Source organism: Chelonoidis abingdonii, chromosome 26, assembly GCF_003597395.2.
Source record: "Chelonoidis abingdonii isolate Lonesome George chromosome 26, CheloAbing_2.0, whole genome shotgun sequence".
NCBI classification, from domain to species: domain Eukaryota; kingdom Metazoa; phylum Chordata; order Testudines; family Testudinidae; genus Chelonoidis; species Chelonoidis abingdonii.
The window spans coordinates 11,661,121-11,685,976 of record NC_133794.1 but is presented as its reverse complement, the minus strand read 5'-3'; the positions used below and the strand labels follow the sequence as shown (position 1 = coordinate 11,685,976).

General features: G+C 45.7%; 1 protein-coding gene across 4 annotated transcripts in view; it reads left to right on the top strand.

Annotated features, from left to right (window-relative positions):
• TFCP2 (transcription factor CP2) overlaps positions 1-24,856 on the top strand; it is a 39,036-nt gene continuing 14,180 nt past the window's right edge. For 2 of the 4 annotated variants that reach the window (XM_032786849.2, XM_075061147.1), the window contains exons 1-6: positions 352-556; positions 20,897-21,048; positions 22,071-22,147; positions 22,927-23,032; positions 23,919-24,025; positions 24,568-24,720. In XM_032786849.2, coding sequence (XP_032642740.1) covers positions 435-556; positions 20,897-21,048; positions 22,071-22,147; positions 22,927-23,032; positions 23,919-24,025; positions 24,568-24,720 — 717 coding nt within the window. In that variant the 5' untranslated portion in view covers positions 352-434. Of the gene's footprint in view, positions 557-20,896; positions 21,049-22,070; positions 22,148-22,926; positions 23,033-23,918; positions 24,026-24,567; positions 24,721-24,856 lie in introns of all 4 variants that reach the window. The other 2 variants (XM_032786847.2, XM_032786848.2) reach the window with 2 other exon arrangements.

The window sequence follows — 24,856 nt, the reverse complement described above, 5'->3', positions numbered from 1 at the left end:
GGGGGTCCCTGGGTGGTGCTATCCCCTGGGACGGGGGGGGGGACTCTGTGTGTTGGGGTTCCTAGAGGTTAGTATCCCCTGGAAGTGGGGACTCTGGTTCTCAGGGTGCCTGGGGCGTGGGGGAGTAGAGGCCCTGGGAGGAGAGTCTATGGGTGTTCAGGTCCCAGGGAGATAATGTCCATTGGAAGGGAGTGATTGTGTGTTGAGTCCCCTGGGAGTTGGAAATTGTGGGTCCCTGGTGGGGCAGCGTCCTGTGGAGGGGCACTCCCTTGGTATTGGGGTCCCATAGGGGGAGATTGTGGGTATTGTATGTGCCTGGGGTGTATCTCCCAGAAGGGGTGACTCAGTAGTGAGTACCCTGCTTCCCACTGATCTCTGGGTGTGTGGGGAGGTACATTTGCGTCTGGACCTGAGCCCCAACCCACTGAGTGAGGATGGCGTGGGCTCTGAAGCTGCCGCTGGCGGATGAGGTGATCGAATCGGGGCTGGTGCAAGATTTCGATGCCAGCCTCTCGGGCATTGGCCAGGAGCTGGGCGCTGGCGCCTACAGCATGAGGTAGGTGAGATCCTCCTGAACATCTTGTCGTACACCGTGAATTGAGACGAGTGATGAGAGTAGAATATGGAGGTTGTGATTGGACTACCGTGGGCTGGGAGACTGCAGAGTCCAGGAATACTTGGATATTGCATTGAGCTCGGAAGAACAGACAGCACAGTATATCACAGGTGTTGCATTTAGTGGCAGATAACTTTCTGGTGAGCTGATTGAAGCCATCGCTAGGTTGGAGCAGATCAAGGGGCCATGTAGTGCAGTATTTGATTTTCAGTAGTGATCTGTACCGAGTACTGGGGGGACACCTTCCCCCCTGCGTGCTCTGCGTGCTGCATTTGTGAATGTGAAAGATGAAGTGAAACCAGTGGGAAGGAGATTTGGACAGCAGTATAAAACCCAAAGATGAGATAGAATTTAGAAATAAGACAAAAGTGTGTCACTCCCTGCATGAAACTGGCCTGAGGAGTTAGTGATTGCTGGGAGCCGGAGTTAAAATTCAGCCGCAGAACTCAATAGTCGAGATGGATAATTTTACGAGTTTTGTAAATCCTAAAATGGGAGTAAGGGGGACTCTGTGCTTGAGGGCATCATCTAAACTTGGGGTCAGGAAAGATTTGCAACACTTGCCCTTCCTCCCCTCATGTTCAGTGTTGCACAGCTGGTTAGCTTTGAGGCAGTTTATTTAGTTGGGGATTGGTCCTGCTTTGAGCAGAGGGTTGGACTAGATGACCTCCTGAGGTCCCTTCCAACCCTGACATTCTGTGATTCAGTTCACCTGCCTCTAAAAATATCAGGTATTGTCCATGGTTGAAGGCAGGTTCCCAGGTGGCATGGACTGTTCAGCTGATATAGTGAATCCATTCCTCTGAAATCTGGCCTCCTGCTGTCAAGTTAGGCTATGTCTGTGCATACACAGCTGCTGTACTGTATCAGTACGTCCAGGGAACGCATCTGGGGAAGATGCTATATACCAACTGGAGAGACCTTTTCCGTTGACATAAACAAACCACCTCAGCGAGCAGCATAAACTGTCTTGGTGAAAGAAGCTTTCCCACCTACATAGCACTGTGCACATGAATGCTTATGTCAATCTAATTTATGTCGCTCCGGGGGATGGAATATTCACACCTCTGAGCAGCACAAGTTTTGCCCTAGTGTAGATATAGTCTAAATCCTGTGCCTCCCACCTGTTGCTGGTTAGGAGAGCCTGTTCCATGCTTCTTTGTTCTGTACTCCCTCAACTAATCAGGCCAAGAGCGTCTCTTCCTTAATCTTGCCCTGAATAATCACCCCCAAGGGGTAGAAGAAGCACCTTCAGCTCTCTGATCTGAGCGCAGGCATTAGTATCTTAAAACTTTAATTCAAGAAGGATGTTGATGAAATGGAGACGGTTCAGAGAAGAGCCACGAAAATGATTAAAGGATTGGAAAACCTGCCTTAGGGTTGGTCTATGCAGGAAAATTAGATCAGCATGGCTACGTCTCTTGAGGTGTGAAAAATTCACACCCCTGAGGGATGTAAACCCTCAGTGTAGACAGGGCTAGGTTGACAGAAGAATTCTTCTGTTGACGTAGCTGCCAGCTCTTGGAACCCTTCCCATTGGTGTAGGTATAGTGACAGACTCAAAGAACTCATTCTGTTTCGCTTAACAAAGAAGAGGTTGAAGGGTGACTTGATACAGCCTATAAGCATCTACATGGGGAACAAATATTTAATAATGGGCTCTTCAGTCTAGCAAAGAAGAGTCTAATATGGTCCAGTGGCTGGAAGCTGAAGTTGGCCACGTTCAGACTGGAAATAATATGTAAAATTTTGACAGGCTAATTAATCACTAGAACCATTTACCGAGGGTTGTGGTGGAATTCTCCATCACTGATCATTTTTAAAGCAAGATTGGATGTTTTTCTGTGCCCTGTGTTATGCAGGAGGTCTGACTAATCGCAGTGTTCCTTTCTGGCCTTGGAATTTGTGCAGCTCTGAAATTCTGGCTTTCTTCCTTTCTGTGGCCTTGGGGGAAGTCTCTTTCCCTACGTTACAGTGGGGGCTGGGATGGAGTTTAAGGATCATTTGTTTAATATTAAAGTGCCTAATTAATACTTGTATTAAAATAGCGACCAACAACCCTGCTCAGGATCAGGACCTCATTGTGTCAGACACTGTACTGACATATCCTTGCTTAGAGTTTGTGTTAACCCACTGCTGAGTGTCTCATTGGTCCCTCTCTCTACTTGATCTGCAGGGGACAAGAGACTCACAGCCCCAGCTAAGCTATAGCAGCTCATGCTTTCAGCTCTGGACGTCCTCCGTTCAGTCTCTGGTGTGGTGGTCATCACCCTTGCAATCAAAGATGACGTATGACATGCAGCTTCAGGGGAGGAGGGATAAATCAGATAGAATTTTATAAACTTATAAGTTGGCAGCCCAATGTTTCCCCTCCCGTGCCCAATAATTCAAATATATGAAGTACCACTTATGTCCCTTTGTCTCTCCTGCCGTTATTGACTGGCTGACTTGATGTGGCCTTGAGAGGTGATCTGAAGATGAGGAGAGCGGTGGTCTCACTTGTTGGGAAGGCATAATACTTAATAAAGCGCTTTGAGATCTACAGATGAAAAGTGCTATGTCAGAGCTAGTATTGTGTCATGGATAAGGGGTGATATGGAATATGGAAGAAGGTGCAAATGAGGCTGGCATTTTTTTTGGCCAAGTGGAGGAGGTGGGTAGGGGGACAATACAGTAAGGCATGGTAGGGAGGCGCAGAACCGTGAAGGGCCTTGATGATGAGCTTGGTGATGGAATAGAGGGAGTCTTTGGAGAGGTTTAGTTAAGGGAGTGATGTAGTCAGTGTGATGGGAAAAGAGGCATTCTAGAAATCTTAGGGTTGGTCTGCATGAGAAAGTCACACTGGTTTAACTTAAGGTGTGATTTCTGGTTTTATTTTAAACTGGTGCAGAAGTGTGTGTGGACACTCCTGTTTCGACTGAAACCAGGCTTATTTTGGTCAATCCTAATCAACTGAAGCCGAATCAAAACGAAGCTGGTTTGAAATACAATGGAGGGGAGGAGTCCAAGATGTCTCTTGATTACAGACATGAGTAAGTGGGAGGATGATGGAGTTGCCAGCAGTGATGAGGAGACAGCTTGCCAGGAGAGTTCAGGAGTTTGGCTAACTTAAACTTAATATCTAGGACGAGATGTTGGAGAGACAGGCCAAGGGGTGGAGTAGGGTGGAGGGAGATGGGTCAGGACTGGAGAGGTAGATATGAGTCACCTGTGGGAAGATGGTAATCAAAACTGTCAGTGAAAGCAATCGCCCAGAGGGTGGGCGTAATGGGAGATGAGTGGGCCAAGGATGAAGTCCAGTGGAAACAATGTCCATAAAGTGACAAAAATGAAGCGGGTCATTTGCATGTGGCCCTGAAGGGCTAATAAGAGAGATGAGAGGAGAAGACAGGACAAGATTTAAAGGACGTGTGTGATCAATGGTGTCATGAGCAGCAGGGATCTGAAGGAGACAGAGAGTGGAGCAGGAGCAGGAAACTTGATGAGAGCAATTTTGGAGAGGTGAAGACGGAGGAAGCCAGAGTGGCAGAACACCCAGGATAGAGTTTGAGGAGAGGAATGTGAGGTGGAGAAAGATGGAGCAGTAATTGGCAGTGTTGCAAGGACATGTTTGTATTTTGGGGAGAACTGGCCAGCAGAGCAAAAGATTGCGAGGGAGGGAGGCGGGGGAAGCAAACTTTTTTTTTCTCCAGGTAGAGCTGCTCTCAGGATAGGTTGACATGAAACTTCACCACCAGTAAGTTGTTGCAATCATAATGCCAGCATTTGGGTAGAGGTGCACTGTGAAAAGTTCAAGCAGGGGACGCATAAGGTGGAGTTTGAAATGTGCTAAAAGTTAAATGACGTTTCCTGGAGGAGGAAGTGTGCAAATGTCAAGGTGTTAATACTTTCAATGCAACAGGCTCACGTTAATCTAAAGCTATGTCTACACTGCAGTTTTTGTCGACATAATTAGCTTGTGCCTCATGTTTGATCCTGGGACTGCTTTTGCTTGTCCCAAGGTCAGCCTTCCAATTTATGGGACTCAAGATCCCAGAAAGGTGGCAAATTAGGCCGCAAGTTACTTCCCCTCTTAGCTGTTATCAGAGGAGTCTGGCAAAAAGGTGTTTCCTTTTGTTCCAGGTCCACTATCAGAGGAGGCAGTGGGGTCAGCTAGGCAGAGATTGTAGAGGATGGTGACCCCCTAACAAGCAGCCTTAGTTTGGGTCAGCCCTAAAGACAAACAAGGAGGTTTTAACATGCTTTAGCTTGGTTTGGGGTTTCTTGCTGCTAACTCCCAGAAGCTGTATGGTGCAGGGGCTGATGAGGTGTTAGGTGAGAGAGGGATAGCTCAGTGATTTGAGCATTGGCCTGCTAAACCCAGGGTTGTGAATTCAATCCTTGAGGTGGGCACTAAGGGATCTGGGGCAAAAAATCAGTATTTGGTCCTGCTCGTGAAGGCAGGGGGCTGGACTTGATGACCTTTTGGGGTCCCTTCCAGTTCTATGAGAGAGGTATATCTCCATATATTAATTTGTATTGCTCAGGAGTGCGAATAACCCCCTCCAAGTGACATAAATTACACTGACATAAGCACTGGTGTGGCCAGCACCATGTTGGCAGGAGAAACTCTTCTGTAACTGCCGCCGCTCTTGGAGGTGGTTTTATTATGCTGACAGGAGAGCTCTCGCCTGTCAGCATAGAGCGTCTTCACCAGACATGCTGCAGCGGCACATCTGCATCAGTGCAGCTGCAACACTGTGTGTTGATATGCCCTTAATTCAGTGGTTCTCAACCCATGGCCAGTGTGCCGCTTGTGGCCCAGTCAGCACACAGCTGCAGCCCATGTGACATCCTCAGGTCCATACTGGTAGTATGTATATTGGGTGGATGTAGCCCACGTAACACACACACCTGCATATGCAGCCCACAATCGTAAGTAGGTGCCTTAGTCCATTGTCAATAGGAAGTGAAGAGCTCCTTGCTTCCTGTTACTTCATCTCCTTTAGGGGACAGAGGATGTTAAATAGCAGCTGTTATTGTTCAGGCCTGGTCTTTTATTTAACCAGTTGATGGGGATAGCTAGCGCTTTCACCCAGGTGCCTCTAAGTGTGTGACTGAGACTACTATCAAGGCTATGCAACATCAACTTATTCTTGTACCGTGTTTTTCGTGCAAATGGTACCTGCTCTGACTCACACATCTGGGACAGTGTCCTGTTTATCATATATAACTCTTAAAACCAACTCCTTTAACTACCTTACTGATAACACTTTCAAATATTAAAATTAGATTGTAAACTCTTTGGCACAGGGATTGTCTTTGTTCTGTTTGTACGGTGCATAATGTAATGGGGTTCTTATCCATGGCTGCAGGTCTTAGGTGCTACCACAATTTCCCCCTCTCAAAAACAAAACAAAACAAAAACCTTGAAGTAGTAACATTAGCTGGTGTGTGTGGCTTTTTATTTATTTATTTATTTAAATTATTTTGTATTCCCATAGTGCCTACAGACCCCAATCCAGGCTCTGGACCCCATTGAGATATTGGCTAGATAGGTACAAAACTGAAAGATGCTTCCTGACCCAAAGAGCTTATGAGCAAAGTCATGATGCAACATCAAGGGGCTTACAACAGACATGGAACGCAAAGCATACAGATGATTTGTGATTGATGTAATAAGCAGCAGTTGCAGCACACCCGCTTTCCTGGCTATTGTCAAGTGTTTCAGAGCTAGATGGCCTGTCCTTTTTCTGAGAGGAAATGCAAGCAGTGAGATAGACAGGTTAGTTTTGCTGTAGCTCTTTGCCATAAGTTTGGGCTTCAGAGTTCCAGACTAACACTTCACTTATTTTATTTTTGCAAAAATGCTAGGTATGAGCTATCTACTGTTGTTTAGTTTTCAGAGTGACTGAGAGGGAGAGAAATGGAGAGGTGTTAGCAAACAGCAAGGAGATGTTTTCAGCTAAAACTTGAAGTGAGACCAAGAGATGCAGGAAACCTGTTCTAAGTGGCAGGAATGTTCTGGCACCAACACTCCCCAGCAGTGGGCAAGGAAGGCCGAGCCTAGATAGCTGGTGGAGGTGGACAAGATGGGGGGACAAGAGGCCTGACTTCATTGCCTTGCATCTTGTGTTACCGTTTGCACCAGTGCAAAGTGCTACTGATCTGACGTGGTAATGTCTTACACGTCAGTGATGGAAATGATGGTACAAGGTGTGACGCAGTGAAGAATTGGGCTGAGGTCTGTGAAGTCAGCTGAGCAAGTGCACAGAGGATTTTAAGAATGACACAAGTTTTGAGCTGGCTCCGGGAATGAACAGCCAGCCTGGAGAGAACTGGGAGTAACTGGCTTATATATCCTACTTGTCAGAATACCAGAATGGGCAGCGGTGTATCTTGCCCATATTGAAAGTGGATCATTGTCTTATCCTCCTTCAGATAGTGGGCTTGATAGGATGATTCCCACCCTCCTATCTAGGAAGGAATGTAAATGGCTTGTCTGAATTGTAGACAAATTAGAGGTGTCCACAAGAACAGAGAATTCCAGCATTACAGGATCAGGTCTGATGATGTCCATATGAAATGCAGCATGGTCCAGCGGATAGAGTGCTGGCCTGGGAGCTGAGTTCTGGTTTTGGCCCCACTACTAACTTGCAGTACGACCTTGGAAAAGTTGCTTCCCTTCTCTGGGCCTCTTTCTTCTCCCACCCCCTGTCTATCTTATCTATTTAAATTGTAAAAATCTTGAGGCAGAGATTCTCCCCCACTGTGGGTTTGTGCTGTTCCCAGGGTAATGGGGCGCTTTGCCTTGGTTGTGGTCTCTAGGTGCCACCTTCTTCCTTTATAATCCCCAGTCATCCTCCGCTTCCTGTTCAGTTCAGATACGTGCCTTTTGGTTTGTGCTTTGTCATCGTGCTGCTCGGTTTATGGAGTCACATCCAACTTTGGATGCAGTTTCCCAACAGACAGTTCTGAACCTAATTTCTCAGCCACAGTGAGGAGAGGCTGGACATGAGGCTTGGGAACCAAATTCCGTGATTAGATTTCAGCTCTTGTAGTCTGGCAGTTAAGGCAGTCTCCCTCCCTTGTAATAGCAGGGTTTTTGTTTGTTTTTTTTGTTTTTTTCCCCCCCAAACCAGAAACACAGAGAAATGAATATATTCAAGTGAAACCCTGTCGGCTGCATTTCAGAGCTTGCCTTCCATAAAGGTGGCTTCGGTTAGCTTGCAAAGAAGTAGGGAAGGGGGTGGGATTTTAAATCTTTAATTTGTAAAATGACCTTGGTGAAATGGCTTGTCTTCTCCTGGCTCTGTAAACCCAGCTGTGCACTTGATAAAAGCAGGCTGATAGCGCTGAATACCAGGAGTTTGAGTGGAGTTTTCCCCAGGGAATAGCTACCCAGAACACCTGGCTCTTCCATATCCTCCTAGCAACACGCACCAACCAGAGTCAGAGCTCTGCTACTGAAATATTACCTGCAATTCCAGGGTAAAGAGCATCTGAGCTAAACACCCTTGGTAATGTCGTCTGACACCAATAAGTTTTTCATACTACTTAACAGTAATTCACTTAAGCAAACTCAACTCCCTTCTCCTTTGTTGAAAGCTTTCCCTGCCTTAGGTCTGAACTCTGTTGGCCTCCTGAAACTTAACTCTCTTTCCCTGACATTTGTTGACATTAAGCTGATCATAAATAGTGCTTGTCCTACTGTAGGTAAATGCCTTCCTGACATCTAACATTTTCTCCTGTGTCATGACAGTTCTACACGCCAGTCACAGGGAGGAAAGACATCTATAGCCATTTTGTTTCCTCCTGTGCATTTGTTTTTCCCCCTCCACCACTCCTTGTGGCTTTCAGTTGCTCTTTAATCCCACTAGGAAGAGGCACAATACTACCTTGGGAATGTGCATTGGTAGGTGAGGGTGGAGATGATCCTCACCCTTGGAGAAGGACGTTCTGTATGTTCTGCAGTATAGGATCAGAGGATGCATTTCTAGGTGTACTTAATCCTGCCTTGAAGCAAGGGGATGGAAGGACTACATGACCACCTGAGGTCATCCCTTTCAGCTGAACATTTCTATGATCTTGCTAGTGGATGCAATTGTTGGTGTTCCTGGTAGCTTTATACAACATAGCAGTTCTAAGAGATCAGAGACAGCTGTGAAATATTTCATTAGTAGCTGACCATACATTTCCCTTGGAAGAATTCCTGGAACTATGTTGTTTGTTTGACTCTGTCAACTGTACAAAAGTGTCTCAGTTGTGAATCACTAGTTGTCTAGGGGAATTCTAGGAAGCTGTTAATGGGAAGTATCAATGTGCTAATGGGGAGTATAACTGAATACGTTAGAGCTTCTCAGTTTAACAAAACTTACAACTCATCATCTTCCTGAACTGAGCAGATGAATAGTGACCTGAAAGGTCAAAGCATGAGAAGATGGGACTCAGCAGTGTGCTGTGTCTTGAAGGTTGGAGGTAAGACAGGAGGTCACAACCTCTTGCTATCTCTTGGTAAGTCATTAAGAATTTCCACTGGATATGCTAGTTGTGAGTCCAGGCATTTCTGACGAACTGTTGAGCTCTTTAAGCTGTCTGTCTTAATGATACCATTCCTATAAATATTTAAACTTCTTACACCATACAACACGTAAAGCTGACCCTATTACCTGGGTCGCATAGCACAGAAACATAATGGCCTTGAAATGATTAGAACTCCCAGTCTAGGAGCTCTTAACATAATCCATGACTGCTGGGACTGAGAGGTGAAGAAAACTGCTTTCTTTGGATGCTGTTTGTGATCTTTCTAGTGAGGATAACTCCATGCGGTTAACCATATCAGTACGATCACGGGACCAGAATGCCTATCTGTATGTTCAGTTAGTAATCAAAGGCTCAGAAGGAGTTGTGCTTCTGTAACCTATACAGAGCTCTTATCTTTGGTAGTGATGTATTGCTTGTTTTACACTTGGTTAATAAGTGGATAACTGTAGGAATTCTGTGCTTGATTAGACTAATTCTACAAATATGGCATTACAATGGTCCAGAACCGACTCTGTGTATCACCTATTGGAATGTGGCTAAGAAAGGTGAAAATATTGTCTAGTTTCTAACAGAAATCCAGATTCCAGGTTAAGCAGGGTTCCAAATAGCTGGGGTCCTAACAGCCTCATCAACAGCTAAATCGGATCCGTAGTTATTATAGACTTGCTAAATATTTGGTGCTGTGAAAAGCAGACTGTGATGTAAAGCAAACTGCTTTACTGACTCTTAACCTGATGTTAATTCCAGGTTGTTCTGTGGAACTCCAGATGTGTTTGCCACCTGTTCCAATGCAGTGATGACTGGCTGTTTCATTAGGGAGTGTTAAGGCTGGTGTTCTCAAGATAGGACGGTTGCATCCAGGGGAATTCTAGCTCAGGGAATCTTTCTGCAGGAAAAATAGCCGTCACTGTGTGCTAATGCGATGCCTAGTCTATAGCAAAGATTTGTTCTTCATCTGTCCGTTCTGCAGAGAAACATCAAGCCAAGTCGTTTCATTAGATTATGTAACCTGCCCAATTGTGTAAATTCACTCACATGTTCCTTGATACAGCAATGCTGTGTTTCCAGCACCCAGTAACTGTGTAGGTCATCTCCCTTGTATGTTTAGCTGGTTATTCGGGGGCAGATGACTGCTGCAGCAATATATCTGACAGTTTATGAGGTGGCATAAATTTCTCATATACACTGGGTGTGGGAGATCCCCTAAAATCTTAAGCATTTACTGTAATGTCTTGTGCATGTTCCTGGCTCTATTTTTCCCTGGTGCCACTCCCCCATCCCCTCGGCTTGCTAGGGATGCTAAGCACCTTCCATTGTACTTCTAGCTCGTTTCAATGTGAGGGTTAGTATGTATGGTCTACTGGTGTTTTCAGTTCTCCCCATTGCACTTACTAGGAGTGTGAGTCCATGAACCAACAGGCACTTGCTCAAGTTAGTTCCATTGCTCACTGGCATCGTTAAATATTATTTGCTTCACTAAAATTGTCATCTTTTGGGGTTAAATGAGCTGCAAGCTTCTGGGGGTCTCATGCTATAGGGCTGACTCTTAGCACCAAAGGATGGTCTTGTAGCTGTTGGTCTGTAGTAGAAATATGTAATCTATATATAGGGCCCTACCAAATTCATAGTCATGAAAAATGTGTAATGGAAATCTGGTCTTGTGTGCTTTTACCCTGTACTACGCACATTTCATGGGGGAGACCAGCATTTCTCAAACTGGGGGCCCTGACCCAAAAGGGAGTTGCAGGGAGGTCGCAAAGTTATTTTAGGGGGGTTGCAGTATTGCCACCCTTTCTTCTGCGCTGCCTTCAGAGTTGGGCAGACGGAGAGTGGATGCCGTGCCACACTTACTTCTGCACTGCTGTTGACAGCGGTTCTGCCTTCAGAGCTGGGCTCCTGGCCAGCAGCCGCCACTCTCCATTTGCCCAGCCCTGAAGGCAGCACTGCCACCAACATCAGTGCAGAAGTAAGGGTAGCAGTACCACAGCCCCCCCTACAATAACCTTGTGATGTCCCCCCCAACTCCTTTTCTGGGTCAGAACCTCTACAATTACACCACCGTGAAATTTCAGATTTAAATAGCAAAAATAATGAATTTATGATTTTAAAAATCCTATAACCATGAAATTGACCAAAATGGACAGTGAATTTGGTAGGGCCCTAACACCTCTACCCTAATATAATGTCCTTGGGAGCCAAAAAATTTTACTGTGTTATAGGTGAAACCGTGCTATATCGAATGTGCTTTGATTCGCCAGAATGCACAGCCTCGTCCTCCCCGGAGCGCTATATCTGAATTCATGTTATATCGGGGTAGAGGTGTACATTGCTACATGGCCCCTGTCACTGCAGTATGTGAACATCTAGAGGAAGGCAGGGATGATGATGCATGTGGAACGGATGATAGAAATCAGGGCATTTAAAAGAAATAAAGATAAGATGCCTGTGCGTATAAGAGTGGCTGGGCTGCAGCCAGCAACTGCCTGTGACAAACTGGGAATGTTCTTAATGTTTGCTCTGAATACTGTGCTGGTGCCTCAGTGTCCCCCATGCAGTTCTTAAGTATCTAGGTGGTGGGATAAAGGTGTGTGATTGCTGCAGAGCAAAGGGCCAGTGCACCTAAATGCCTGCACTCTGTCTCCAGCAACTATGGCCTGGGCCCCTCCTCTGCAAAGGTTGCCAACTGAAAGGTGTGGAGACAGAGATCAGGTGACCTCCTGGCCGGCGGAAAGGGGCTGAGCAGAGAGGGGGGCTGGGGGTTTTTGAGTCTGGAGCTTGCCTGGGGACGAGGAGTGAATTGGCAGACGTGGGGTGTCTGGCTCACTGCCCCCCAGAATGGACCCGGCCGAGGGGTCCGGTTCGCTGGTATCTACAAGCTCTGTTTTGAGACTCTGTTCATGTGCATCGAATAAAACCTTTGTGTTCCTGGCTGGCGGAAGTCAGCATGACTGCAAAGTGGGGGTGCAGGACCTTCTGGCTTCCCCACCCCACTGGGGCGGCTCACTGCTTTTTTTTTTTTTTTTTTTGGGAGCACAACGGGGGCAGAGGATCTGAATGCTCCAAGGAGAGACCCAGAGGTGAAGACGTGTGGAGCTTCTTGCCCGAACAAGTCTGCTCCAAGGGAGGGAGGCTCCCCAAAGTCCTGACTGGCTTTGTGGGGAGCTGTTCCAGAGCATCGCCTGGGGACTCCGTGACACTGCCCAACTTCCCTTCTCCATGGGTTTCTCTCTTTAAAAGCAGCCACTTCCTGTTATGATAATGATGGAATCAAATGGAGACTGGTTACTTTTGCAGCGTTTTGGGGGGAGGGGAGTCCATGAATATTTCATCTCCTGAAATGAAAGGGTTAAAACTTTGCTCAGGGGGCAAAATGGTAAATGTTTGACTAGTCCAGTTCTCCCTCAGCAAACTTTTAATGTTCAGCAAAAAAACATGTTGACCTTTTAAGGGTCTGACTTAATCTTCCTTCCCTACCTTTCTTCCCCATACCCTCTACGTTCCCCTAAAGTAGTTGGAAAAGTAAAGTAGTTGAAAAGGGCGTTCAGCAAAACTTAATGTGTGTTTAAATTGTTTTAAAATGAACTCCCAGTGTGGTGGAAAATTTCTCAGCCTCTCCAAAGCAAGGTCGTCAGCGATGTTAAAATCTCCGCTCTGGGGCTGGGCAGCGCTCAGCGACACCGCTCTGTGTGTGTCAGGCATGATGAAATGTATGCCACAATGTTCCTGCACTCCTTCTCCAGGCTCCATTTTTGTCAACGGGGCACAGGGTGAAACTCAAGTCCCCTATTTTACAATCTGCCAGATGACCACACCAGAGATTGTTTTGAACCATCCTATCAGAGCTTATCTCCTGAAGGCAACAGATAGGGGAACAGGAGACTTTGGGGACTAACAATAAGTAACACTGACTGTTAAATTGGATTGGTGACATTATTTTTAAAAAAGTAACTTAACTCTCAGGCTCAGATCCTCAGAGGGATTTAGGTGCCTAACTCCAATTGAAATCAGTAGGAGTTAGGTGCCTAAAATACCTTTGAGGATCTGGGCTTCAGACTCTTTGAAATGGACAGTGTTCCAGAGGGGTAGCCGTGTTAGTCTGTATCATCAAAAACAACTAGGAGTCCTTGTGGCACCTTAGAGACTAACACATTTATTTGTGCATAAGCTTTCATGGGCTATAACCCACTTCATCGAATGCATGGAGTGAAAAATTGCGTAGGCAGGTATAAATATACAGCGCATGAAAAGGTGGGAGTTGCCTTACCAGGTGGGTGGTCATTGCTAACGAGGACAATTCAATCATGGTGGATGTGGCCCATTCCAGACAGTTGACAAGAAAGTGTTACAATGTTACATATGACTGGAAGGAACCTCCTGGGTCAGTGAGTTGAGTCCCCTGCTTATCGCAGGCAATGCCATCATATAATCCCAATAATAAATTTGCTAAGCCCCACCTTAAAACAAGCTCGCTTGGGGGCCTCCACACCTCCTATGTTCTGTTAAGTACAATGACTTCCCTCTCAGGCTGTAGATATTTCTAAGAGCTCTTGTGCTCATTGCTATATGAGAAACAAATCAAGTAGAGCTCTATATCCTCGACAGCTTGTCTCTCTCACCCACAGACATTGGTCCAACAAAAGATATTACCTCACTCACCTCGGGTCTAATATTTTGAGGCTGACACTGCTACAGCAACACTGCATACATGAGAACCAAATAGACAGTCTGTCCCAAGGAGGTTGCAAGCTGAGACACAGAGATAAGAGGAGATGTACTGGGAGACCAAAAGGAGGTTTAGCTATGGCTGTGTGCGTAGATTTTTGTCACTTGTCTCAAATGTAATGTTACAGTGAAGAAGGCACTTTGACTTGCATAGTTCACGGCTTGTCAAATGTGTCAGTAAATCATTTGAGCTGTCTCCTTGCCAGTGCAGGATTGTTCCCTATGGTACAGATCCTGGCGTTCTTGAACTGTAGACTGGACAAAAGTTACAGTATGATAGATTCACGTAGTGCACTGGAGACAAGATAGAGGACGCTGAGCTAGACCAATACAAGTGGCTCGGCTTTGCCTGGGCTTTATTTTGATTTCATTACCTTTGTGTCGTACAACTACAATCTCTTAATGTGGGATTTGTCTGTGCCAGGGTAGGATGCCTGTGCTAAAAGGTGGTGTGTGTTTCATGTTTGTGGTCAACAGCATGCTGGGCAAGCTGGAAAGAAGCATTAAATAGTAAAAACTGTTGCATCCCCCAAGGATTAAGGAAAGTGTGTGAGCCATTGCAAGGTCTCAATATTTGTATGGAAGCAAAGTTTTGGAAACTCTTTAAATAAAATGTAATTCAGAGGAAGAGCCCATACAGATGAGATGCTGTGTGGCATTGGCGTGGAGTCTGAAACAACTAACATTGACTGTGTGACCCTGAGCAAGTCACTGCTCTTCTCTCTGCCTCAGTTTCCCCCCGGTCCCACCCCAACCTGTGTCTTGTCTATTTAGATTGTAAATTCTCTGGGGACAGGGACTAAATTTCATTTGCAAATGTAACACCATTAATTTGGGCTTGCCTCCTCATCTGTTATTGGCAGCGGACTACATCCACCCTGTTCGAATTGGCCCTGTCAACACTGGCTCTCCACTTGTGAGGTAACTCCCTTTTCGTCATGTATCAGTCTATCATGCCTGAAGCTGTAACTTTCACTCCATGCATCTGAAGAAGTGGGTTTTTTAACCACAGAAGCTTATGCCCAAACAAATCTGTTAGTACAGTGGCACCTTAAAGACTACTTGTTGTTTTTGTGTCTTACTATGTGTTTATACAAGACCAATACAATGGGAGCCTTGATCTTGGTTGGGTAGCTGGGTATTTCTGTAATGCAAATAATGGACGAAGAAGAGAATAAAATAAGGGCAATGCATCCAAGATTTTTACACTGGAAAAACTCTCATCCCCAAGTTTGTTGTCTGTGTGAATGTGACACATTTTAATACCCGAAATACTTTGCTTAACCAGGAAATGGACTGTGTGTGTGTTTGCTCTGAACTGTCTAGGCTGTTTTTCCACCCCTATATTTGTAATGGTATCGGTGACCTTAGCCTGAGTAGGGCCTCACATTCCATCCAGTCTTCCTCTTGGGGCAAAGTAGTTTCTAGTTACTTGCTAATCTAGCAAATTGAATTTCCCTTGTCTCATCCAGTGGTAGGTGTGAGGGGTTTGTCTGTTTATGCAACACTACCACCCTGTCTTGTGAGAAGAGCTCTGCCTCTTTCATTGTCTGCTAAGACTTGACTTCATCTGGCCCGTAGAACATTCTTTCTTAAGCCCTGTCTATGCAACTAAACTTTCTGGAAGAGCTATTGTGGAATGTGTGCCTTTTTGTGTGCCAGAATAAAGTATTCTTTAGTCCTTAGTCCTATTCCAGAACAGTTTATTCTGCAACAGCTCTGCTGGTTGACTACTCCACATAGACAAGGCTTTGAGCAGCTGCTTCCTTGATTGCAGCATCTCCTCTGTAAGGTGCTATTCCTGGAGATACCAGTGTAATGCATGGTGGGCAGCTGGTGTTTGGCGGAGGGCTTGAGTGGCAGAAGTGAACTGAAGGGGGAAGCGTTTTAAAAAACAAACAAAAACAACTTCCACTATTATAGCTGCACTTCAGCACACTCCACCTCGAATGCATCATGATTTGCGTGTGCGCGCGTCAGTAACAGCCTCATGTTTGTAAAGAAATGTCAGGCTTCTCCAGCACTGTATCAGATTCTGAACACTGGTCTCCAGAGCATCCCTCCTGTCAGTGCTCTTGACAGCTGATGAAGTCTGAGAGACTGTTAGAGACGTCAGCTGGGATTTTCTAGAAGTGCTTAAAGCCTGGTTTACACACCAGTTTTTTGTAGTGGTAGAACTCTTTCCATTAAGGGTGTATTCTCCTCCCCGCTCCCCCCCGATAATAATTCTACCAGTACAATCCCTAGCGTGAATGCAGTTTTACCAGTATAGCTTATTCCCATGTGGGAAAGGGAATAAACTATACTAGTTTACCAGCACTCTGATAGCAGTATAACTCCATCTCTGCTAGGGGCACATATGCTGCTACTGTTAGTAATACATACACCTTTTGTGTGCTGACAAGGGCTTAGGGCAGTGGTTTTCAAACCTTTTCTTGGGGCGACCGAGTTGAAGAAAACTGTTGATGCCCGTGACCCAGTGGAGCAGGGGATGGGGGTTGGGAGGAGCTCAGGGCTGGGGCAGAGGGTGGGGTGAGGGCTGCAGGTTGGGGCTGGGAATAAGGGGTTCAAGGTGTGGGAAGGGGCTCTGGGCTAGGGCAGGCGGTTGGGGTGTGGGAGGGGCTCAGGGCTGAGGCAGGGGATTGGAGTGCGGGCTTACCTCAGGCGGCTCCGAGTCAGTGACACAGCATGGGTGCTAAGGCACCGTGGACAGCTGCAGGTCCAGCTCCTAGGCGGAGGTTCACAAATGGCGCTGTAGTGCTCTCACTGCAGGCACCGTTCCCAGGTCCCATTGGCCGTGTGGAGCCAGTGTTCAGGGCGGGGGCAATGTGCGGAGCCCAGTGGCGTCCCCCTTCCCCCTCCTGCCAGGATCCTAACCTGCTGTCGGCCACTTCCAGGGCGCAGCATGGTGTCAGAACAGGCAAGGACTAACCTGCGTTAGCCGTGCAGCACTGCCAACGGGACTTTTAACGGCCCGGTCGGCGGTGCTGACCAGAGCCGCCGCAGCCCAGTGCCTTCCATTCCACAATCCAGTACTGGGTCGCAGCCCACAGTTTGAAAACCACTGCTTTTGGGAGCTGGCCTGTTTGAATTCATTGGGACTTAGGATACCTACCTTGGTACCCCTTGTGGGGTCCTACTTGAAATTATTGATGGTGGGGAGAATCCTTGGCTTATTGTAAATCTGTGTACCCAGGTCGTGATATGTTGTGGGACTGTTGGAAAAGGTGTCTAGAGCGTGTTGCTTTAGCACCCCTCCAATGACCCATCCCCTCGCAGTGGCATCTGAGGCAAACCACATTTGTAAACAACCAATGACAAATGAGGTGTAGAAATAGATGATCTAATAATGATTTACTCATAATTTCTACTAATAGTTTAAATAATCTCTAGTGGAGTTAAGGGTGCTGAGAAATGTCGCTAGCTAATGGAGGGTGCTGCAGGCTTGTTTATGTTTTGTTTTAAGGTCAAAAGGAACCATTGTGTTGGTCTAGTCTAGCCACCTGTGTAACACAGGGCCATAGGACTTCTCGTAAATTAATTCCTGCTTCAAGTTCAATAGCTGTGCTTAAACCAAAGCATATCGCTCAGAAAAACCGTCAGTTCTTGATTTTTGAAATTTCTTGTGACGAAGAATTCACCACAACCCGTGGTAATTTGTTCCAAAGATTGATTATCGTCACTGTGAAAAATCTGCCTATTATCTGTCCAGAAGGGATATCTGGTTGAGTTGCCATCCTCGATTCCATAGAAGCTGTTCCATCTCCATGGCAGCTTGGTGGGAGAATTTTCTCTTATGGGGACCCCTGGACATACTTGCTTACCTGGATGTAGGAGTTCAAATGCCTAGAACCCTGCAGATCTGCAGAAATCTTCTTTATATGCACAGACCATGTTTGCAAATATAAATTTTGTCTCTGTGCAGGACTCTACAAATACTCAAAGCTCCCAAAAGCATGATGGTACCATTCACTCACATAGCTGATTAGTTGGCGAAGATGGCTTGGTGATTTGTTGTGCAGCATTTCTATTGTTTAGCGCTCCCAGTAGATCTAGATTGGGGCCTTGTGCTAGGTGCTGCATAAACCCAGCCGAAGGCGTGGTCCCTGCTCCAAGGAGCACATTCTAGGGTTTGTATTCATGTTACCATAGCTCTTGTTGGCTGTTCGTTGTTTTAACATAGCTGTAATGGCTCTGAATTTGAAAGGGATTGACTTTACTCGGATCTCCCAGTGAGGGATAGGTTAGGCGTCAGCAGACCAAGGGGCAGAGAGGGATGAGAAGCCAGGCCCTGAGGGAAAGGCAAGGTGAATCATCCCTACCTCTCCCATCGCTCCCACCCCCAAGGTAACCTAGCCAACCGTCTAGCTTTTGAAAAAAATGCAGCCTGCAGCAGGTGTCAGTGTTGGGGAGTGGTTTGTGACCAAGCACGGCTCCTTTACAACCTGTCTGCACATTCTTCCTTGAAAAATGTGATGCTGCATGACCAGTGAGTTCAATCCTCAGCCTGTCGGATGGAGACAGCTATCAGTATGCACAGAGCTGAACACAGAAGCAAGAATTTATCTAACTTTTTGAGCTAATGGAAGGGCAGACTTGATGCTGGAGCTATGACATAGGTCACTTCCTTGAAGGTTAATGGTTTGCTGTAGGACATGCCTTTTGCATGCATGCCATATGTTTTAAAATAAAAAATCAGGATGGATAAAAATCAGTTATTTAAAAAAAATCTTTTTAAAATTTAAAGACACTTTTTTCTTTTTAAAAGTAAACCTAGTTAAAATTGAAACTGGCAAGCTGTATTCAAGCCTTAAATTTACTGCAATCTATTAATTATTGAAATTATATTCAAGCAGTGCATGTTTGGTGCTGAAGTTTTGAAGTTTTACGCGCGCGCGCACACACACACACACACACACGTATACATCCATCAGATGTTGTGCAGCTGCTGCATAGTTACCAATCCTGAAGACAGCTTAAGTTCATGGCTTGATTTTGCAGCTTGGGTTTGTAGCTTGTGGCGACTAACTGGCCACGAAAGCCGGGCACAGGGACAAGCTGGATCTCTGTTGGGCCTGCACTGATGTTCTCTCATGTTGGCAGCAGAATATTACCCAAAGTCTCATCTCACCCTTCTTTTTTATAGGCTTTCAGTTTGCATTCAAAGCCTATAGGTCTTGCTGTGTCACGCTACCTCTGGGTTTGGATTGATCACCCGCCAATTGCTGGTGTGACTTTCAGCCTTGAACCTGGCTTTGATCTTCCTTCTGTTGTTCTTTTGTCCTTTTCTTTTTAGGGTGTATGCTTTTTACTTTGTTTAGGGCTGTTGTCTAGGTCTTCAGCCGTTGGTATTTGAACTTTATCTCATCAGGACAGGCTGGAGCTGGAGGTTGATTCCATCATCCATACATGCCTCATTCACACATCTAAACTAAACTAATAAGATTACAGCAGGATTTGCAAAAATGAAGGTTAGAGGAAGCTTTTACAAAATGGAATGAATGTTTTAAAATGGGGTTTGAATTACAATATGGCAAACAGTGAAGAGAAGTTACAATGTAGGCAAGTGTAGTGAATGGTGAACAGAAGTTACATTAATAAAGTGAACAATTAAAAACAATTTTATTTATCAGTTCTACAAGTTCAATGACTAGTTTATTTTTGGTTGAGAAACCAACTGGGAGTTGAAAAAACAGGGAAATTTGTTTTCCCTCTTCCAATCTATGAATAGAAACAAGGTGTGAAAGGATGAGATCTACTGGTTCTAAGATTTTAAAAGACATGGTAATCGGAAACAATTCAGTTCACTAACTACAGATAATACTTATTTTTTTAATAGATCAGTTTGTTTTAAATGCAAAACATATTTTGAGAAACATGTTCTTGCCTATCCAGCACATTTAAAGTAGTCTTATTTAATTAATAAAAACAAGTTTAGAATTCAGTTAAAAATGCTCCAAAACAAAATTTTAATTTCCATCTAAATGCAGTTAGACACTAATCATCTGGTAAATAAGAAATGCACCATTCATAGTTTTCTAATGCTATAAAAATGTAAAAACTTCAAAATTTAAAATAAAGGTATGTTAGGCTACACAGGTGCTTAATAAATGTGTATAGATTGTGTTATTTTTCTGACTAGCAGAAAGTACCAAATATCGTGTGAAGGCTATATTTAGTTGCAAATCAATACAGTGTAATGCTTACCAACCAATGAGAATCAGTTTGTCTTTAGGAAAGTTATTAAAAAGTAAAAATGCGAAACAAGATTAAAATGGGTTTAAATCAAGGTTTCCTGGTTGCTGATTTTTGAATCATGATTGGAATCTGTGATTTAAATCAGCCCAACCTGATATACACGTGTATATGTACATAGCTTTGGTTTTTAAAGAGGGGTCAGCACAGAGTGACCTTTCCAGGAGTAGCATGCGGAGACATTACCAATGATTGCTTCCTCAAAGCTCATGCAAGCTCAGTGTTACCGAATTAGTTGCACCATGGCTTATAAAGCAAACCAGTCACTGGAGGCTGGTGCAATTGGAGACCCAGTTTGGGCTGTGGATAGCTGCATGGGGGTAGATGTTGCAGCTGTGGAGGTGGTTACCTATGGCTCCTGAGGGTCAAGGGGGTGATTGATCATTTTGCAGTATGACAGTAATGTCTTTGTTCACTTACCCATCTTCCCAACTTGGGAGATTGTGCGCTGCAATGTTGCTTGTGTGCCGTGGGGTCTAAAGGTAGTAAAATAGGCCTGCTGTTAAAGAGGATGTCTCTGCATTTAAGCCACAAACTGATGATGTTTGAAGCAGGGAATGATCATATTTAGAAGTGCAGGGAGGAGGAGGATGATAAAAAAAAATCTTGCAAGAATCAGTCTTTGGGTGCTGTTTGGAATTGCTAGCTTTATGCCGTTTTTGTAAAGCCTGAAGATGGGTGTTAGATTTGGGGGGGGGGGGGGTGAAGAGTGAAATATTAAAATGGCATCTCTGTGCCGTCAGAGCCGAAACCAGACTGATTGACAAATCTCTGTTGCAGTGATGTTCTAGCCCTGCCCATATTCAAACAGGAAGAATCAAGTTTGCCTCCCGACAACGAAAACAAGATCCTGCCTTTTCAATACGTTCTGTGTGCAGCCACATCCCCTGCAGTGAAACTCCATGATGAAACACTCACCTATCTCAATCAAGGTGAGGCTTTTCTGTGCTGCTGGAGGGCAGCTACATGGGTCACGTATATTTATTTATTAAGAGTCTGACTTTCATAACATACTCCTAAGAACGTTCACCCTTCAAATGTAAACCATCTTTGTACTAAAATCCAAGCTGCTTCGAGGCTCCCAGCCTTTTTCACCTCATTTCTCTCTACCCCATCAGATGTGGGATTAGCTGGTTTCCCCAAGGTTCCACCAGAACCAAAAGTCCGAAGGAAAATGGAGCTATCTAAACCCCACAGCCTGATTGGCAGAGAACCTACTGCTAACCTTTGCAATTCTTAAACCAAGTCTAGCATAGGACTGGTTAGTATCTATAGCAACAGGTACACTACATCTTACATACATTATAGACAATCTTTGTAGCTTAAAGCAGATTGTGCTGCAAATGCATCTCCTGATCCTACTTCCTGCCTCAGGAGCATACCCCTTTCTCCTTACTGGGATTTTGCTCACCTGGCTGCCAGCACACGTTCTTGTGACTGGCCGTAAGAGGAGGTAAGTTAGAGCAAGCATATTATTGGGCATACACTAGGAAATTCTTCACCATGTGTGTTATTTTGGAGGAGTGGGTGAGGTTCTGTGGCCTGCGATGCACAGGAGGTCAGACCAGGTGATCATGATGGTCCCTTCTGACCTTGCAGTCTGACTCTATAAATTCCAGTCACCTCCATAGTTGGGATTTTGGAAAGATCAGGATAGCTGCCAGTAACCCCGTTAAGCCAACATGTAATGGGTTTCTTCTCATATTCTTAGTTTGCAAGTAGATGAGCTTTGTTAGTGTGGGCAATTCTTAGAAAGCTCCATCTTGGTTCACAAGGAAGGACGGGAGCTAACGTCCCAACAGGTCCTTCTCACTTGGCCAGTGTTCATCCATTCCTTGATCAGCATATCACTTATACTTCTCACCGCTTCTGTCGCTCTTGTATTAGATGGCAGATTAAATGCCAAAGAGCAAAAACCCATGTGCAGCTAACAGTCGTTAGGCCTCTTCCCTAGGTCAGTCGTATGAGATCCGGATGCTGGATAACAGGAAAATCGGGGAGCTGCCTGAGATAAATGGGAAACTGGTAAAGGTAAGTGAACGAGGAGACGAATGTCCTTTGTATACAGACTTCCTCACACAGGGCGCCCTGCCAGCGCAGCAGAACACCAGGCAGTCTGCATGGAAGGGTCTTCTGGGCATAGGGATTGATAGGTGCTTTAAGGCACTCAATGCCACCAGCCTGCACAAGGTGCTTCCCAGCAGGTGTGGGCTTAGCTGGTCTCTCCAGGGCTTCACCAGAACCAAAGGCCCTATGGAAGATGGAGCCAGCTGGACTCCATCGTCCCCTTTTCAGAGAATCTGCTGTAAATGCTGGAGGATCTCAGGCCCAGGCTAAAATACAACAGTCTAGTGCCAAGAAAAGAAAATGTGACAGTTACACACACCTCCTGAGGGGTATAGAGGTGGAGGAGAACTTTGCATTGTGTAAGAGTACCCCCTTTTCCCCCACAGCTAATGCTTCCTCATTCCATCTTTGAATGGATCTTTGGACCATTCCACACAAGCCCTCTGACAGGGAAGAGCTGGGATAAGAGGAAATGCTGATTTGGTGGCTTGTCACTCATGTCGCAAGGCCTAGTTTAACTCTGTTTTGCCCCTTCAGCTTCTGTGGATGGCTCTAGGTCTCCCATATTCTCCCTCCCTGCTCTTTCACTGAGCTGGTGACACAGGGAGACCCCAGCTGCCTGAGGGATATTGAGCTGCTTAGTGATTGCAGGACTGGACACAAGGTGCTTTGAGCAGGGGGTTGGACTAGATGACCTCCTGAGGTCCCTTCCAACCCTTATATTCTATGATTGTTCCCTCTAGAGTATATTTCGAGTGGTGTTTCATGACCGGCGGCTACAGTATACGGAGCATCAGCAGCTTGAGGGCTGGAGGTGGAACAGGCCTGGGGACAGGATATTGGATATAGGTGAGTGTCTGCAGTAGCCTGGATAGGGCATGAAGAACAGATCTGCATGTAATTTGTCTTAACTGATGCAATTCCCACTGATCCAAACAGCTTCTGTGCTCTAAGTAACCCAAGAATTATTTTTATACGCAAGAAGAGGGAATAATAATGTTTTGTTGCTCATAAAATAGAGGGTAAATTACTGTGTTTAGTGTATTGACTCATGACTTTAGCTGGCAGTTCTGTTTTGAATATGACCTCCCCGCCCTTAGCCCTTCAGGAAAAAAAGTGACTGACTCATCACTGTAGGTATTAAAGGGTGTAAAAACATTCAGTATCCCTTGTTCCATGTACCCTGCACAGCAGAAGCCTTCACACGACTGTAAGACACATCTTCACCTAGCTGTGGCCTCCATATTGCTCTCTGTCTCCATCGCCACCACCACCTGGCAGTCTTGGAGGCTGGAAGTGGGGAAGCTTCCACAGCATCTGCCTGAACTATATGGGGCTCTAGCCAAGCTCCTCGATCCCTTGATTTCTTGCACACTGAACTTCCTCAAGAAATTCACTCCGCTCTGGTTGCTGCAGGGAAAGTGAAATAGAGATGATGCCTCTGTCACTGTACCTGTGCTCGTATATCCAGAGGGTCAAGGACACTTTATAAAATATATGGAGATAAAGCTATATCTCATAGAACTGGAAGGGACCCTGAAGGGTCATCGAATCCAGCCCCCTGCCTTCACTAGCAGGGCCAAGTACTGATTTTTGCGCCAAATTTCTAAGCGTCCCCCTCAACGATTGAACTCACAACCCTGGGTTTAGCAGGCCAATGTTCAAACCACTGCGCTATGCCTCCGCCACTTTCTGCCTTGTGCTTGCCCTCCAAGTGTGTCTTCTGCTTCCACAGATATCCCGATGTCTGTGGGTATAATTGACCCCAGGGCAAATCCAACGCAACTAAATACAGTAGAGTTTCTCTGGGATCCTTCAAAGAGGACTTCAGTGTTCATCCAGGTAAGACAGGAGTTGTGGGGAACATCCGGCTCCCGCTGCTCCTTTGCAGCAAACCAGAGAAGGGGAGAAGCTGTCCTGGGGAAAAAGGGCTCTTTCCTGGGTCAATTCTCAGAAACAGCAGCCAGCTGGGTTTTACAGGGGCTGGGGAAGGATCTGCACGAGAGCTCCCCCTAGAGCAATGCATGAGGTGGCATTGTCTTGTTACTGTATGAAATAGGAAGTGCCTCTGACTAGCTGTAAAACAGTGAAATTATCTGTGCGTTTGGGCCAACTTGTCAAGGGTATTTAGGCACCTAATAGGATTTTTGAAAGCACATAAGCTAGCTCGTTGCCTATTTCCTGTTGAAATTGATAGGACTCAAGTGCCTAACCTGCTTAGTCACTTTGAAAATCCCCCTGGGTGCCTAAATATCTTTGAAAATCTGGTCCTTTGGGCCTAGAAGGAATAAACTGGAAAAAGCGGGGGGGGGGGAGGGGCATGTTCTTGTTCAGTAAAATTAGAGCTCTGCTAATGATGCCCCTCCTTGCGTGACTCTTCTCAGGTGCACTGTATCAGCACGGAGTTCACCATGAGGAAACATGGTGGCGAAAAGGGAGTGCCCTTCCGAGTCCAGATCGACACCTTCAAAGACAATGAGAATGGGGAGTACACTGAGCACTTGCATTCTGCCAGCTGCCAGATTAAAGTCTTCAAGGTACCATGTGCGCTGTGGGCACATCCTGCTAAAGAACTCGAACCAGACACAAACATCCCCCATGTGACACAGTCGGGGAGCAGACCACAACTAACTCTGCTGCCTCAATCAACTTCAGGGACAGGGCTGTGCATTT